Consider the following 15185-nt stretch of genomic DNA (forward strand, 5'->3'; position numbering starts at 1 on the left):
TGAGTTGACTATTTGTAAACTAAATGTCCTTTCAGATTACTTCTTATCATATGAGAAGCAAAGTAATTCTGAAATGAAATTGCTAAAATCTGATTGCATTTGTTTACTTCTGTTGTAATTATTTGCATATGAAAATAGCAATTTGAAAAAGAGATATACCCAAAGAATGTTTAAATAACCAATATTCATTTATTAATTGTATTTTCAAGTTTTCATAGTGTTCTCAACCAGGGGTGGTAACATTTTCTGCCCCTTCCCCCACACATGGTGGTGAATAGTGTTTGGAAATTTGGGGGGCCACTTTTGCTTGGAACAAAACTAAGGGGGAGCTACCGACATTTAATAGTTCAGAATCAAGGATGCTAAATGGCCTACCGTAGCCTACACAGAGAAAGTGTGTGCTCTTAATACCCAACCTTTTCAGGTTATAATAATAATTATCATTTTGATTTTTAATAGGCCTACCTGGGCCATGCAGAGATCTTAAAGCAAGTGACGTGACCAAGAGTTCTTGTAAATTAACTTGGGAACCTCCAGAAAATGATGGTGGAAGCCCAATTCTTCATTATGTCCTGGAACGCAGAGAAGCTGGGAGGAGGACATACATACCAGTCATGTCTGGTGAGAACAAACTGTCTTGGACTGTCAAGGATCTCATACCAAATGGTGAATACTTCTTCCGTGTTAAAGCTGTCAACAAGATTGGTGGAGGCGAATATATTGAACTGAAAAATCCAGTCATTGCTCAAGATCCAAAGCGTAAGTTTGAGTGTGAACATCATAAAGCTTTTCTTTTTTATAAGAAGATGAGTTTCCCTATATTAACAGGTTTTATTCTTGTACTCCAGAACCCCCGGATCCGCCTGTAGATGTTGAGGTACATAATCCTACAGCTGAGGCAATGACTATTACATGGAAGCCACCTTTGTATGACGGAGGAAGCAAGATAATGGGTTACATCATAGAGAAGATAGCTAAAGGTGAAGAGAGATGGAAGAGATGCAACGAACACCTGGTCCCAGTCCTGACCTATACAGCAAAAGGCCTTGAAGAGGGAAAGGAATACCAATTCCGTGTGCGAGCAGAAAATGCTGCTGGTATCAGCGAACCCTCTCGGGCCACTCCTCCAACTAAAGCTGTGGATCCTATTGGTAAGTCGTGTTTAACGGGTTAGCCATCTTCCTATCATGAAAGAAATGAGAATAATGTTCTGTAAGACAGGGCTTCCCAGGTGGCTCAGATGGTAAAGTGTCTGCCTGCAATGCGGGAGAGCCGGGTTTGGTCCCTAGATCAGGAAGATCCCCTGGAGAAGGAAATGGCAATCCACTCCAATATTCTTGCCTGGAAAATTCCATGGACGGAGGAGCCTGGTAGGCTACAGACCATGGGGTTGCGAAGAGTCGGACACGACTGAGTGACATCACTTCACTTCAGACATTTTCATCAGAACTGAAAACAATGATTGCTTTTAATCATTACAGATGCCCCGAAAGTCATTATGAAATCAAGCCTAGAAGTCAGAAGAGGTGATGAAATAGCACTTGATGCAATTATTTCTGGGTCACCTTACCCAACAATTACATGGCTAAAGGATGAAAGTATTATCACACCAGAGGAGATTAAGAAGCGGGTAGAACCCTTGGTTAGGAGAAGGAAGGGTGAAGTTCAAGAAGAACAACCGTTCGTCCTGCCTCTGACACAGCGTCTGAGTATCGACAATAGTAAGAAAGGAGAATCTCAGCTCCGTGTCCGAGATTCTGTCCGACCCGATCATGGACTATTTATGATCAAAGCTGAAAATGACCATGGTATTGCAAAAGCTCCATGTACCGTCTGTGTGCTAGGTAAGTAGGTGAAACTACACTTTCCAATGGAAGGAAGTTAATATAAGAGTTCATGGGGGCAGTTAAAAGAAGTGGGAAATAGCTTCAGTCAGGTGTCCTCATTCCCATTTTCTTCTGGCTACGTCAAAGAAAACTGATGCTGTTATTCATTAGCTAATGTGATATGAAGACAGATGTAGGAAAAACAGAAGTTGATGTCACTGAAGCATATTCAACATTTACATTTTCCGTTGCAAGCAGTGCTACAAAACTTTTTAACCACTTCTGTCTTTTAAAATATCAGATATACCAGGACCACCAATCAACTTTGTATTTGAAGATATCAGAAAGACTTCAGTCCTCTGTAAATGGGAGCCACCCCTTGATGATGGTGGCAGTGAAATTTTAAACTACACTTTGGAAAAGAAAGACAAGACAAAACCTGACTCGGAATGGATGGTTGTCACCTCAACGCTTAGGCACTGCAAATATTCAGTGACAAAGTTGATTGAAGGAAAAGAGTATCTCTTCCGTGTAAGAGCTGAAAATAGGTTTGGGCCTGGACCACCGTGTGTTTCAAAGCCATTTATGGCTAAAGATCCATTTGGTAAGGTTCTTTAGCATCTAAACGTTGCCTTTTTATCATATGTTGCTATACATTATCCCAGCTTATAAACTTGAATTTTTATGTTATACTAGGGAATTAATTCAAACTTGCCTTTTTAAATTTTAATCAGAACCACCTGATGCACCTGATAAGCCCATTGTGGAGGATGTCACCAGTAACAGTATGCTAGTGACATGGAATGAACCAAAAGATAATGGAAGCCCCATCTTGGGTTACTGGCTTGAAAAACGTGAGGTGAACAGCACACACTGGTCTCGTGTGAACCGAAGCCTTCTGAATTCTTTGAAGACCAAGGTAGACGGCCTATTAGAAGGACTCACCTATGTCTTTAGAGTATGTGCTGAAAATGCAGCTGGACCTGGAAAGTTCAGTCCCCCCTCAGACCCCAAAACAGCGCATGATCCAATCGGTAAGTAATTCCTTAAGAAGAAAGAGGGTGCCGTGTGGTCACTATAATTAACAGTACTGGTCATTTCTAGTTTTCAAGTTTTGTATGCTTGAAAGTTGTTAAGAGAGTAGATGCTAAATGCTACCAAAAAGTGGGGATTATGTGAGGGGATGGTGGTGTTAACTAACATTTCTGAGGTAATCATTCTGTAATATATATATATTTATCAACTCATCATGTTGTACACCTAAAACTTACATGCATTATATGTCAGTAATATCGCAAAGCTGGAAAACAAACTAAATACTGGCAGTAACTACAGACATATGTTGAGGTTGCAGTGTAAAGTTATGAACATTCGTATATATACCTTAAAAGTTTCACAGAGCAATATTTACCCATATTACATGTAACATACTGTGAGGGGAAAATGGGATCGCATAAGCTACTGCACATTTTCAAACCCTCAGTGAGTTTTGATTTCTGTGTGTGCATTCATTCCAGCTCCACCTGGGCCACCTGTCCCCAGAGTCACTGACACAAGTTCCACGACGATTGAACTGGCCTGGGAACCCCCAGCTTTCAATGGTGGTGGGGAAATTGTTGGCTACTATGTCTATAAGCAGCTGGTTGGCACAAATGAATGGTCCCGCTGCACAGAGAAGATGATCAAGCCCCGTGAGTACACGGTCAGAGAAATCCGAGAGGGTGCTGATTACAAACTTCGAGTGAGTGCCGTCAATGCTGCAGGTGAAGGGCCGCCTGGAGAAACAGAACCTGTTACTGTGGCTGAACCACAAGGTACGTAACCAGGGACCTAAATAAGGTGATGGATATTTTCCCAGGGTGAGATTTTTTTCCTCCCCATCTTTCTGGAGCTAATGTATGACTGTTCTCTTTCAACAGAGCCTCCAACTGTGGAACTAGATGTTTCTGTCAAGGGTGGAATACAGATTATGGCTGGGAAGACTCTCAGGATTCCAGCTGTGGTGACTGGCCGTCCAGTGCCAACAAAAGTGTGGACCATCGAAGAAGGCAAGCTGGATAAAGACCGTGTTGAAATAGTGAATGTTGGAACCAAGTCTGAATTAATTATCAAGAATGCATTGAGAAAAGACCATGGCAGATATGTGATTACAGCTACCAATAGCTGTGGTTCCAAATTTGCAGCAACCCGGGTAGAAGTTTTTGGTAAGAAATGTTAACATGGATTTCCATAGGGTTTTCCCTAAGCAATACTATCTTACTACATTGATTTTCTATTGTTACTGTTTTATTTTTCAGATGTCCCTGGCCCTGTTCTTGACTTGAAACCTGTTGTAACAAACAGAAAAATGTGCCTGCTTAACTGGTCTGATCCAGAAGATGATGGAGGAAGTGACATCACAGGCTTCATTATTGAAAGAAAGGATGCTAAGATGCACACTTGGAGGCAACCAATAGAGACTGAGAGATCTAAATGTGACATCACAGGTCTCCTTGAGGGACAAGAATACATGTTCCGTGTGATTGCCAAGAACAAGTTTGGCTGTGGCCCTCCTGTTGAAATAGGACCAATTCTTGCAGTTGACCCACTAGGTAAAAGAGAAAGTTTTTTGTTTATAAACTGAGTATTGATTGCTTGTAGTTATATCATTTATGTATGGAGTTTTATGGCTTCAAACTCCCAACAGTCTCCAGATTTATATTTGGAGTAATGAGAAAGGTAAAAACCAAATAACTACAAGCAACTGTAAGGATGCCATATTTACTGTAATTTCAATGTAATTTTTGGCATGGTTTTATGTGCTGAAAAACTTAAATCATTGGAGCTTAGCACAAATAAAAAGCAACCAAAGCAAATCTCCTTGACTGGTATGAACAAATACGAAGCCCTAATACTGCACACAGCTGGTAATGCCTGCTGACGTCCCATTCTAGAGAGCAGTCTTTGTGGTTCCACAAGAGACAGAGGAATTCTTCCTCCTCCACCACCACCCAAAAAAAGAAACAAAATTACCTTCTCACTGTAACAGCCCATCTCAAAATGTCTGCTGCAGCTCAGGTTGTGCCAGGAAAAAAAACAGAACACAGTTGGACTTAAGACAGTAAAGCTCTGCTTCTGGTTGCAATAATAGTCAAGAATAGATTGGGTCTAGTTTCACCATTCTGAGTTTATTCTTTCTATTTTATCCTTCACTACACAAAACTATAGCAGCATCACTTAAATTCTCTTTCCACCCCTAAACCAACACTTGAGGCAACATGGTTCAAAGTATATTCAGTAGACATATCCATTTTCTGTTAATGAGACAGGAATACTTTGCTCTCAGCTGGTCATTCAATCAAAATTTCACAGACAGCCCTCCTAGGTCATTAAAATTAGCTTTCTCAGTGACAGGTAAAATATCTAAAATGCTAAATACAAAAAAGCATACATGCACCTCAATTTATTTTTCATCAATAATCTTGACTATAAAGTTTACTAAAAAAAATTCTGCCTATATGAATGCCTTTAATTTTGGTAATTGAGATATTTTGAGGATTTTAAAGACAGATGTAACATTATGCCAATAGAAACCTATTTTTCGTGTAATTTGAAGTGAAACGTAATTTCATGCATGAATATTTGTCTCATTCTTGTCATTTCAACCTACCTCTGGTTAAAGGTCCTCCAACATCTCCTGAGAGGCTCACATATACAGAAAGGACCAAGTCCACCATCACCCTTGACTGGAAAGAGCCCCGCAGTAATGGCGGCTGCCCCATCCAAGGCTACATCATTGAAAAACGGCGTCATGACAAACCTGACTTTGAAAGAGTTAACAAGCGCCTCTGCCCAACCACATCTTTTCTTGTTGAAGATCTCGATGAACACCAAATGTATGAGTTCCGTGTCAAGGCCGTCAATGAGATTGGTGAAAGTGAACCATCCCTGCCTCTTAATGTGGTCATACAGGATGATGAAGGTGTGGAATACAAACATAATGGTCATTTGAATGCACTTTATCTCACAGGTTGTGTAAACATCCTTATGACTGTGCTATCTTTTTCCCCCACTTTCCCTTCTCTTTGCAGTGCCTCCAACTATTAAGTTGCGCCTGGCTGTTCGCGGAGACACCATCAAAGTTAAGGCGGGAGAGCCTGTCAACATTCCCGCAGATGTGACAGGCCTTCCGATGCCTAAGATTGAGTGGTCCAAGAATGAAACTGTGATTGAGAAACCCAGCGATGCACTTAAGATAACTAAGGAAGAAGTTTCCCGAAGTGAGGCAAAGACTGAGCTTAGCATTCCCAAAGCAGTCCGGGAGGACAAAGGCACTTACACGGTGACTGCGTCTAATCGCCTTGGTTCAGTGTTCCGAAATGTCCACGTGGAAGTATATGGTAAGCGATACTCTTTCTTATAAAAGAATGAAATCCAGCATTGGTTTAAGAATTTCCTTCTCAATTTCCTCCATTGGTTCCTTTTCAGATCGTCCGTCCCCACCAAGAAATCTTGCTGTTACTGACATTAAAGCTGAATCTTGCTACCTAACATGGGATGCCCCTCTAGACAATGGTGGCAGTGAGATCACCCATTACATCATTGACAAGCGTGATGCAAGCAGGAAGAAAGCTGAATGGGAAGAAGTTACCAACACTGCTGTAGAGAGGAGATACGGGGTAAACTCTTCTAAGTATTTTCTTATGCACATTAAAAGGACCTGAGCCTGAATAAACACCATTCTAATATGACCTTGGAATTTAATGATTAAACTTAAAACTCCACACAAAAATCCTTAGTTTTTAGCGCCTTGCACATAAGGCCCCTTAGTAATTTCTGTTTGATATACAGATTCTCTTTTACTTGAGAGACAAATTATTAGGTTCAATAAATGTACACATTCTTATTTTAAAAGACTTTCTCCACATGTGAGTGTATATACTCAGATAATTGAGTTTATTGATTTATTTCTTTTTACAGTCTTCCCCTACCAAATGACTTGAATTTTAAATCAAGTGAAAATCAACATAAGTATATGGTTTTTAAGAAATTATTATTCATTTGATTTCTAGATCTGGAAGCTTATCCCCAATGGTCAGTACGAGTTCCGAGTTAGGGCAGTGAATAAATATGGAACCAGTGATGAATGCAAATCAGATAAAGTGGTCATTCAAGATCCTTACCGCACTCCTGGACCTCCGGGAAAACCAAAAGTTCTGGAGCGCACCAAAGGGTCGATGCTAGTGAGCTGGACTCCTCCTCTGGACAACGGCGGCTCTCCAATTACTGGTTACTGGCTGGAGAAGAGAGAAGAGGGAGGTGCCTACTGGTCACGTGTTAGCCGAGCACCAATAACCAAAGTGGGCTTGAAAGGCGTGGAATTTAATGTTCCCCGTTTGATTGAAGGTGTTAAATACCAGTTCAGAGCAATGGCAATAAACGCTGCAGGAGTTGGCCCTCCCAGTGAACCATCAGACCCAGAAGTTGCAGGAGATCCCATATGTAAGTAGGCTTCTATCTCTGGAATATATCAAGGACAAAGCCACTAAATAGAAAATTCTGCTCTTAAATTTCTTGTATTTATTCTATGCCAAGTTATTTTATTTATTAAAATTAAAAATTTCATGCTTATGTAGACTGTCAAAAGTATATATATGTGTGTGTATACACATATACACACACTAAGCACACATATCTAATATGTATATATACCTGTGTATGCACACACATAGAGAAACTCATATGGTTTTTAAACACTTAGATTAAACCTAGTATTGTATGAGGAATCACAGTAATAAAGACCCTGGACTATATAGCTCCTCTTTGCTCCCATACTTAAAATAAACCTCTGCCTCTTTAATCAGCTACTGTGAAAATATCTCCCTCACCAAACAGACCGTCCAGTAGGAGTGTAACAAAAAAAAAAGTTTGTTAACTTTTCAATAATACATACTGAACAAAGATGTAAGATCTTCAAGCATAGTCTGTGAAGTCTGTCAAATAAAAAGCAATTCTGAAAGACCTATAAGCGTGTCAGTTCAAAAATTAAAATACTGTGGCCCTAATGAATAATACCACGTGTTGTATGGATTTTCTGTGGAAAAAATTCAGCTATTTGTAAAAAAGACTTAAAATAATCTAAGTCCTATATGGAGCATATATAAAAAATGAATTATTCATTCATTCTGCAAGCTAGTATTAAATATATGCTATGTGTAAAAAACTGTCTTAAGCACTGGAAAGACCTATCATTAAAAAGATGAACAGAGTAAAAGAATTTCCATAATTGTAAAGCACTGTCAGAAATATAATGGATTGTTATGTGATTAGGGACAGGGTCAATATCTACAATACAAGGCAGTAAGAATCAGTTTGTGTTCAAAAGTTTACAGCTAATGATGAAGTCATTTTTTAATTTTATGGTAGGTTATATTAAGTTTTTAGGATAGAATACTGCAGAATCTCTTCAAAGAGATCTCAAAAGTAAAATAGCTTTTCACCAATCATGTGTAAATAGGATAATAATCTATCAAGAGCTAGCCAGTAGTCTTTCTATTCCCAGTAAGTTGTTTGCTTTCTTTGTTTTAGCATTAATGCTAAATGAAAATAGACTTTTTTATATTTCTCTTCTCTAGAAGGTAATTTATTCCTTTGGCATTCCTATTTTAATATTTTAAAAATAAAATATGATCAGGCATAGTAAAATATTCTTACAGTACATAAATCTAGCATCTCATCAGCTTCATATTTTGATTTTTTTTTTTTTTATTAGATCCACCTGGGGCACCTTCTCGCCCAGAAGTCAAAGATAAAACAAAGTCAAGCATCACACTAGCATGGAAACCTCCAGCCAAAGATGGTGGCAGTCCAATCAAAGGATACATTGTAGAAATGCAAGAAGAAGGCAGTACAGACTGGAAAAGCGTAAATGAACCAGACAAACTTCTACCTACCTGTGAATGTGTGGTGCCAAACTTGAAAGAGCTCAGGAAGTACAGATTCAGAGTGAAAGCTGTCAATGAAGCCGGTGAATCTGAACCAAGTGATACAACTGGAGAGATTCCTGCCGCTGATATTCAAGGTACTAGTCCTTAATCCATTTTTGTATTCATCTTTTGATCTTATTATGAAATTGATTCATTTACTGAAGATGTGCCAATTACTTTTTTGAAAAAGGTGAGCTAAATCCTGTTATATTAACCATGGTATTTCAGAGGTACCAGAAGTTTTCATTGACATTGGAGCACAAGACTGTCTGATTTGTCAAGCTGGCACACAGATTAGGATTCCTGCCGTCATTAAGGGACGCCCAACACCAAAATCATCTTGGGAATTTGATGGAAAGGCAAAGAAGGCAATGAAGGTAAGAAAATTATAATTCTCTGCATCTCCCACTGCATCACTCTTAGGAATATTTACACTATAACTGATTCTCTTATTTTCTAATAGGACGGGGTTCATGATATACCTGAAGATGCACAGGTAAGAAAAAGAAAATTGAAATGATTTCAGAATCTGATGGACTTCAATACTGCTGTTATTTCTTTCTTTTTTATTTATTTATTTTTTCCTTTACAATATTTTATTGGTTTTGCCACACATCAACATGATCATTCATTGTATGACTACTGCTTTCTTTGTACAGCTGGAGACTGCTGAAAATTCATCAGTAATTATTATTCCGGAATGTAAACGATCTCATTCAGGCAAATACAGCATCACAGCCAAGAATAAAGCCGGACAAAAGACAGCAAATTGCAGAGTTAAAGTCATGGGTAAGAAAGGCTTTAAAAGTTATTATGGAGTAAGAACAAATTATTTTAAACAAGATAGCACTTTTTACATTGTGATTTGGATCCAACAGATGTACCAGGGCCACCCAAAGATCTGAAAGTCAGTGACATCACAAGGGGCAGTTGCAAACTTTCATGGAAGATGCCGGATGATGACGGAGGAGACAGGATCAAAGGCTATGTTATCGAGAAGAGGACTATTGACGGAAAAGCTTGGACTAAAGTCAATCCCAACTGTGGAAGCACCTCATTTGTCGTCCCTGACCTCATCTCCGGACAGGAATATTTCTTCCGCGTGCGGGCAGAAAACCGTTTTGGTGTTGGTGCTCCCGCGGAAACGATTCAGAGGACCACTGCCAGAGACCCAATATGTAAGTTTTTAAGTCAAAGATTAAATTAGCTTCCCAAACTTGAAATGTATTGTTGTAAACGATTCATACTTTGTTTTTAAAGATCCTCCTGATCCCCCTATTAAACTGAAGATTGGCCTTGTAACGAAGAACACCGTACACCTGTCATGGAAACCCCCAAAGAATGACGGGGGCTCCCCTGTCACCCACTATATTGTTGAGTGCCTTGCATGGGATCCTACTGGGAAAAAGAAAGAAGCATGGAGACAGTGCAATAAGCGTGATGTGGAAGAACTGGAATTTACCGTGGAAGACCTCATCGAGGGTGGGGAATACGAGTTCAGAGTCAAAGCCGTCAATGCGGCAGGAGTCAGCAAACCTTCAGCCACTGTTGGCCCCGTGATCATCAGAGACCAGACATGTACGTACCAACACGTGATCAGAGAAGGTCCTCTTTATGGATGCCTACCTAGATACTCAAAAATCCAAAATAAAAAAGATGGCTCTGTGCATTGGAAGCTCCCATGGGTTGAGTCTGGACACGGGCCTGTTACCTAATCACTTAGCTCCCACAGAATTATCGCATTTCCTTGCAGATTACCTTTCCTTTACTAAAAGGAGATACTGTGTGGAATTTCCTTACTCTGATTTTTCTCCACAATAGGCTGTTTTACTTACCAAAAGATAAAACAGCTCCTCTGTATGCTCCTCAAAAGGGACAGAAAGTAACCAGTTATTTTCTTAGCAACTGCCAGGGCCCATTTATATTCACAGTCAAGTCTCTCTGTCTCTACTTGAGAAGAAGAAACTTGTTTACATATCATGATAACCATGAATAATCTGAGAACAACATCAAACGAAATGACACTGAGTGTCCTTGAGTAAAGATTACACGGGTTTTATTAAAGCTATGTTGACTTTTCTCTGTTTGAAAAAAAGATACATCCATTTTAAGAGATAAAATATCCACAGAAATATGCTAATAATTCTTCCTGTAATTACTGTTACCATCTCTGCTACTGTGTATTTGTTAGCTCTCTCTTCTAAACTTAGGAAAGTGGTACTCACCACCCACTTTGCACATCCTCATACTAAATTCATGAAAAAGGGAAAATTGCTCTGCCTCGACTAGCAGTTATATTTCTTAAAAGGAGAATTCATCTCAGAACAAAATAGGCCCCCTCATTACTCTGAATAAATATTAGGGAATATCATAAAAGAACTCCCAAGCCTAAGCTACTTACTACAGTTGCACATCTTTCAGTATCTACCATCATAATGATGCCAGGTAAGAGAGAGGCAATAGCTGATACACAGCTACATAGAGATGAAGAAAGTATGATGACCACCTATGCCTGTCCCCAAACTGGTACAAATTAGCTGAAGACAGATCTGTTCTTTATGAATTCTATTCAATACTTCTCATCCTTTAGTGTTTTATGTTTCTAATGACAATTTTTTTTTTTAATAATCTAGGCCCGCCTGCAATTGAGCTGAAAGAATTCATGGAGGTTGAAGAAGGAACTGATGTTAACATTGTGGCCAAAATTAAAGGTGTGCCATTTCCAACACTAACCTGGTTTAAAGCTCCTCCAAAGAAGCCTGATAACAAAGAACCTGTTGTCTATGATACCCATGTCAACAAACTGGTGGTGGATGATACTTGCACCCTAGTGATCCCACAGTCTCGCAGGAGTGACACTGCCTTATACACCATCACAGCTGTGAATAATCTGGGAACAGCATCAAAGGAAATGAGACTGAATGTCCTTGGTAAAGATGACATGATTTTATTAAAACTACATGACTTTCTGTTCATAAACGTAATATTTGGTTTTAAGATCTTTCCCTTAAAAGCTTTTCTTTTTTAAAACCATTTTAGGTCGCCCTGGCCCTCCAGTGGGACCAATAAAGTTCGAATCTGTCTCAGCAGATCAAATGACATTATCTTGGCTTCCACCTATAGACGATGGTGGGTCTAAGATTACAAACTATGTAATTGAGAAAAGAGAAGCTAACAGGAAGACATGGGTGCGTGTCTCCAGTGAGCCCAAAGAATGCACGTACACAATTCCTAAGTTGTTAGAAGGCCATGAGTATGTATTCCGAATCATGGCCCAGAATAAATATGGCATTGGGGAGCCTCTTGACAGCGAACCTGAGACAGCGAGAAACCTCTTCTGTAAGTATCACGTATTTCACACTCAAAGTCATTATTGTCTTTGTCTCTCATAATTTCTTATAAATCACTGTGATTTTTGTCACAGCTGTCCCTGGAGCACCAGATAAGCCAACAGTTAGCAGTGTGACTCGAAACTCCATGACTGTCAATTGGGAAGAGCCAGAATACGATGGAGGCTCTCCTGTGACCGGATATTGGCTAGAAATGAAAGACACCACTACAAAGAGATGGAAGAGAGTTAACCGAGATCCTATCAAAGCCATGACTTTGGGTGTTTCTTACAAAGTAACTGGTCTCATTGAAGGTTCTGATTATCAATTCCGAGTATACGCCATCAATGCTGCCGGTGTGGGGCCAGCAAGTCTGCCATCAGACCCAACGACTGCTAGAGATCCAATTGGTAAGCCTTCAAACCATTCCTTTTTCTTTTTTCTTCCCAAAGTACCATGGAAAAGTCAAGAATAATGTCTACTTGTTCTTTCCAGCACCTCCTGGCCCTCCATTTCCCAAAGTTACAGACTGGACTAAATCATCTGCGGATCTGGAGTGGTCTCCCCCACTAAAAGATGGTGGGTCCAGAGTAACAGGATATATCGTTGAATATAAAGAAGAAGGAAAAGAAGAATGGGAAAAGGTAGCTAAACTTGGCATGATGGGAATATACTGTAAATAAACTGAACATGTATAGTTATTATCAATCCCATTCATTCTTACCTGTATTTTTTAAATTAAGAAATCGGAAAAATATTTTAACTGATAATCCAGACATCTTATATCAAAATTTTAATCAAAATTTGTCCTTAAAGCAATTATCCTTCAATTAAAAATAAATTTAATTATAAAAAACTTGTTTTATTATTATGAACCTTTTGGCTCTAAAGCTTAAAAAAGTGGAATAAGTACAGTACAGTTTTTTCAATCATTTGACAATATTTTAAAACATAATTGCTTCCATTCAGTATTTACCTATAATATCTGATCCATTAAACCTAAATTAACAATTTTCCCAAAGAGAGTAAATATGCTATTGTTACACTTTGGAAAGCTATTAAAACAAAGAACTACAGTAATCCCCTTCTATCCCCAAGGGGTACATTCTAAGACCCCCAATGGATGCTTGAAACCAAGAATTATACTGAGCTCTCTCTATATACCATGGTTTTTCTTATACTAATGGGCAGGTTATTGTTGTTTAGGGGCTGTTGTTTAATTGCTAAGTCATGTCCGACTCTTTACGAGCCTATGGACTGTAGCCCACCAGGCTTCTCTCCATGGGATTTCCCAGATAAGAATACTGGAGGGGGTTGCCTTTTTCTTTCCAGATCTTCCTGACTCAGGGATCACACCTGTGTCTCCTGCATTGGCAGGCAGATTCTTTACCACTGGGCCACCAGTGAAGCCAGATGGTTCACTTCCCAAGCAGAGATGGAGCAGGATGACCCAAGATATCATTATATTGCTCAGAATGGAACTCAGTTTAAAACTGATGAATTGTTTACTTATGGAAACTTTTTTTCCATTTAGTATTTTCAGATTCCCAATGAATTCTGTGGTAAATAAAACCACAGATAAGAAAGCATTACTGTATTCTAGCGGCTTCCCAGGTAGCACAATGGTAAAGAGCCCACTTCCTAGGCAGGAGACATAAGAGACAATGGGTTAGATCCTTAGGCTAGGAAGAGGCCCTGGAGGAGGAAAGGCAACCCCCTCCAGTATTCTTGCCTGGAAAATCCCATGGACAGAGGAGCCTGGCAGGCTACAGTCCATAAGGTAGTCCAAAAGTCAGACATAACTGAGCACACATGTCACACACTGTATTCTAATCATAAAATGGCTGTGACTTTTCCCTAGGCTAAAGATAAAGAAGTGAGAGGAACCAAACTTGTTGTGACAGGATTGAAAGAAGGAGCATTCTACAAATTTAGAGTTAGAGCAGTCAACATTGCCGGCATTGGAGAACCTGGAGAAGTCACAGATGCTATTGAAATGAAGGATAGACTTGGTAATTACTGATGTTTCTATTATTTTATCAATGTTTGCATTTTGGATTAGAAATGAAAAGCACACTTACTATTTTTAAATTGTTTTCCAGAATTACCTGACCTTCAGTTAGATGCCAGCGTCAGAGATAGAATTGTAGTCCATGCTGGAGGGGTGATTCGGATCATCGCCTATGTGTCTGGAAAGCCTCCTCCAACTGTTACCTGGAACATGAATGAAAGAGCTTTACCTCAAGAGGCCACCATTGAGAGCACAGCCATTAGCTCATCCATGGTCATCAAGAATTGCCAGAGGAGCCACCAAGGCGTCTATTCTCTTCTTGCTAAAAATGCAGCAGGGGAAAGAAAGAAGACAATTATCGTTGATGTATTAGGTAAAAACTGAGTTAGTCCACACATCTTTTAAAAATAACATTTTATTTCAGCTACAAGAAAGATGTACTATTAAGAAAACTATATTACAAATATTTTGGAAAATAAGAGAAATTACCCACAATCCCGTTGACCTCTATTATTAGCATTTTTTAAAATTCCCTCCTTACTATTTATCTAATATATACTTTAACATGGCTGTACTCCTACTATGAAGTCCTGTATGTTGCCTTTTTTATATAGCATGCTACCATAAGCATTTACTGTATTATCATATAGTCTTCATAAAAGCAACTTTCCTGCAAATGTCCAAGAATGTTTAACAGTTTGCTAATAAGACTGACCATTTTTCACATCATAGGACCTGCTATTTATTATAATAATGCAAAAATCCCTTTGAAGCTGTACACATTCTAATCAAAGAGAAGCATCATATTGGATTATCAATATTGCATTTCTAGTCCCTGAATACTGACTTGAACTCTGCAGGGCTTGTTCCCACCTCTCTCTGACTGCTCTCTTCCAGAGATTTTCTCAGAAAGTGAAGCCTTCCCACTCAGATCTCTCTCTCAGCATGTCTCTAGGCTCAGCCATACTCCAAACACCCAATTCTTATGTTAAAATAACCAGTTCTCTATTGAGCATAATTCATATTATGAAACTGGTTTGTTTTATTAATGAAA

The 15185-nt window shown here is 39.2% G+C and overlaps 1 protein-coding gene across 1 annotated transcript in view; it reads left to right on the forward strand.

Annotated features, from left to right (window-relative positions):
- Positions 1-15185, forward strand: part of TTN (titin) — a 275748-nt gene that overhangs the window by 191013 nt on the left and 69550 nt on the right. Inside the window, exons 251-274 of the mRNA XM_069577076.1 lie at positions 460-759; positions 849-1151; positions 1482-1844; positions 2128-2430; positions 2561-2860; positions 3344-3640; positions 3746-4030; positions 4124-4417; positions 5488-5787; positions 5897-6205; positions 6294-6484; positions 6878-7307; positions 8578-8886; positions 9020-9168; positions 9255-9287; positions 9451-9580; positions 9670-9969; positions 10052-10369; positions 11425-11721; positions 11831-12130; positions 12216-12530; positions 12616-12764; positions 13982-14132; positions 14223-14504. Of these exons, the coding sequence (XP_069433177.1) occupies positions 460-759; positions 849-1151; positions 1482-1844; positions 2128-2430; positions 2561-2860; positions 3344-3640; positions 3746-4030; positions 4124-4417; positions 5488-5787; positions 5897-6205; positions 6294-6484; positions 6878-7307; positions 8578-8886; positions 9020-9168; positions 9255-9287; positions 9451-9580; positions 9670-9969; positions 10052-10369; positions 11425-11721; positions 11831-12130; positions 12216-12530; positions 12616-12764; positions 13982-14132; positions 14223-14504 (6408 nt within the window). The remainder of the gene's footprint in view (positions 1-459; positions 760-848; positions 1152-1481; positions 1845-2127; positions 2431-2560; positions 2861-3343; positions 3641-3745; positions 4031-4123; positions 4418-5487; positions 5788-5896; positions 6206-6293; positions 6485-6877; positions 7308-8577; positions 8887-9019; positions 9169-9254; positions 9288-9450; positions 9581-9669; positions 9970-10051; positions 10370-11424; positions 11722-11830; positions 12131-12215; positions 12531-12615; positions 12765-13981; positions 14133-14222; positions 14505-15185) is intronic.

Source organism: Ovis canadensis, chromosome 2 (genome assembly GCF_042477335.2).
Source record: "Ovis canadensis isolate MfBH-ARS-UI-01 breed Bighorn chromosome 2, ARS-UI_OviCan_v2, whole genome shotgun sequence".
In the NCBI taxonomy this organism is placed as follows: Eukaryota; Metazoa; Chordata; class Mammalia; order Artiodactyla; family Bovidae; genus Ovis; species Ovis canadensis.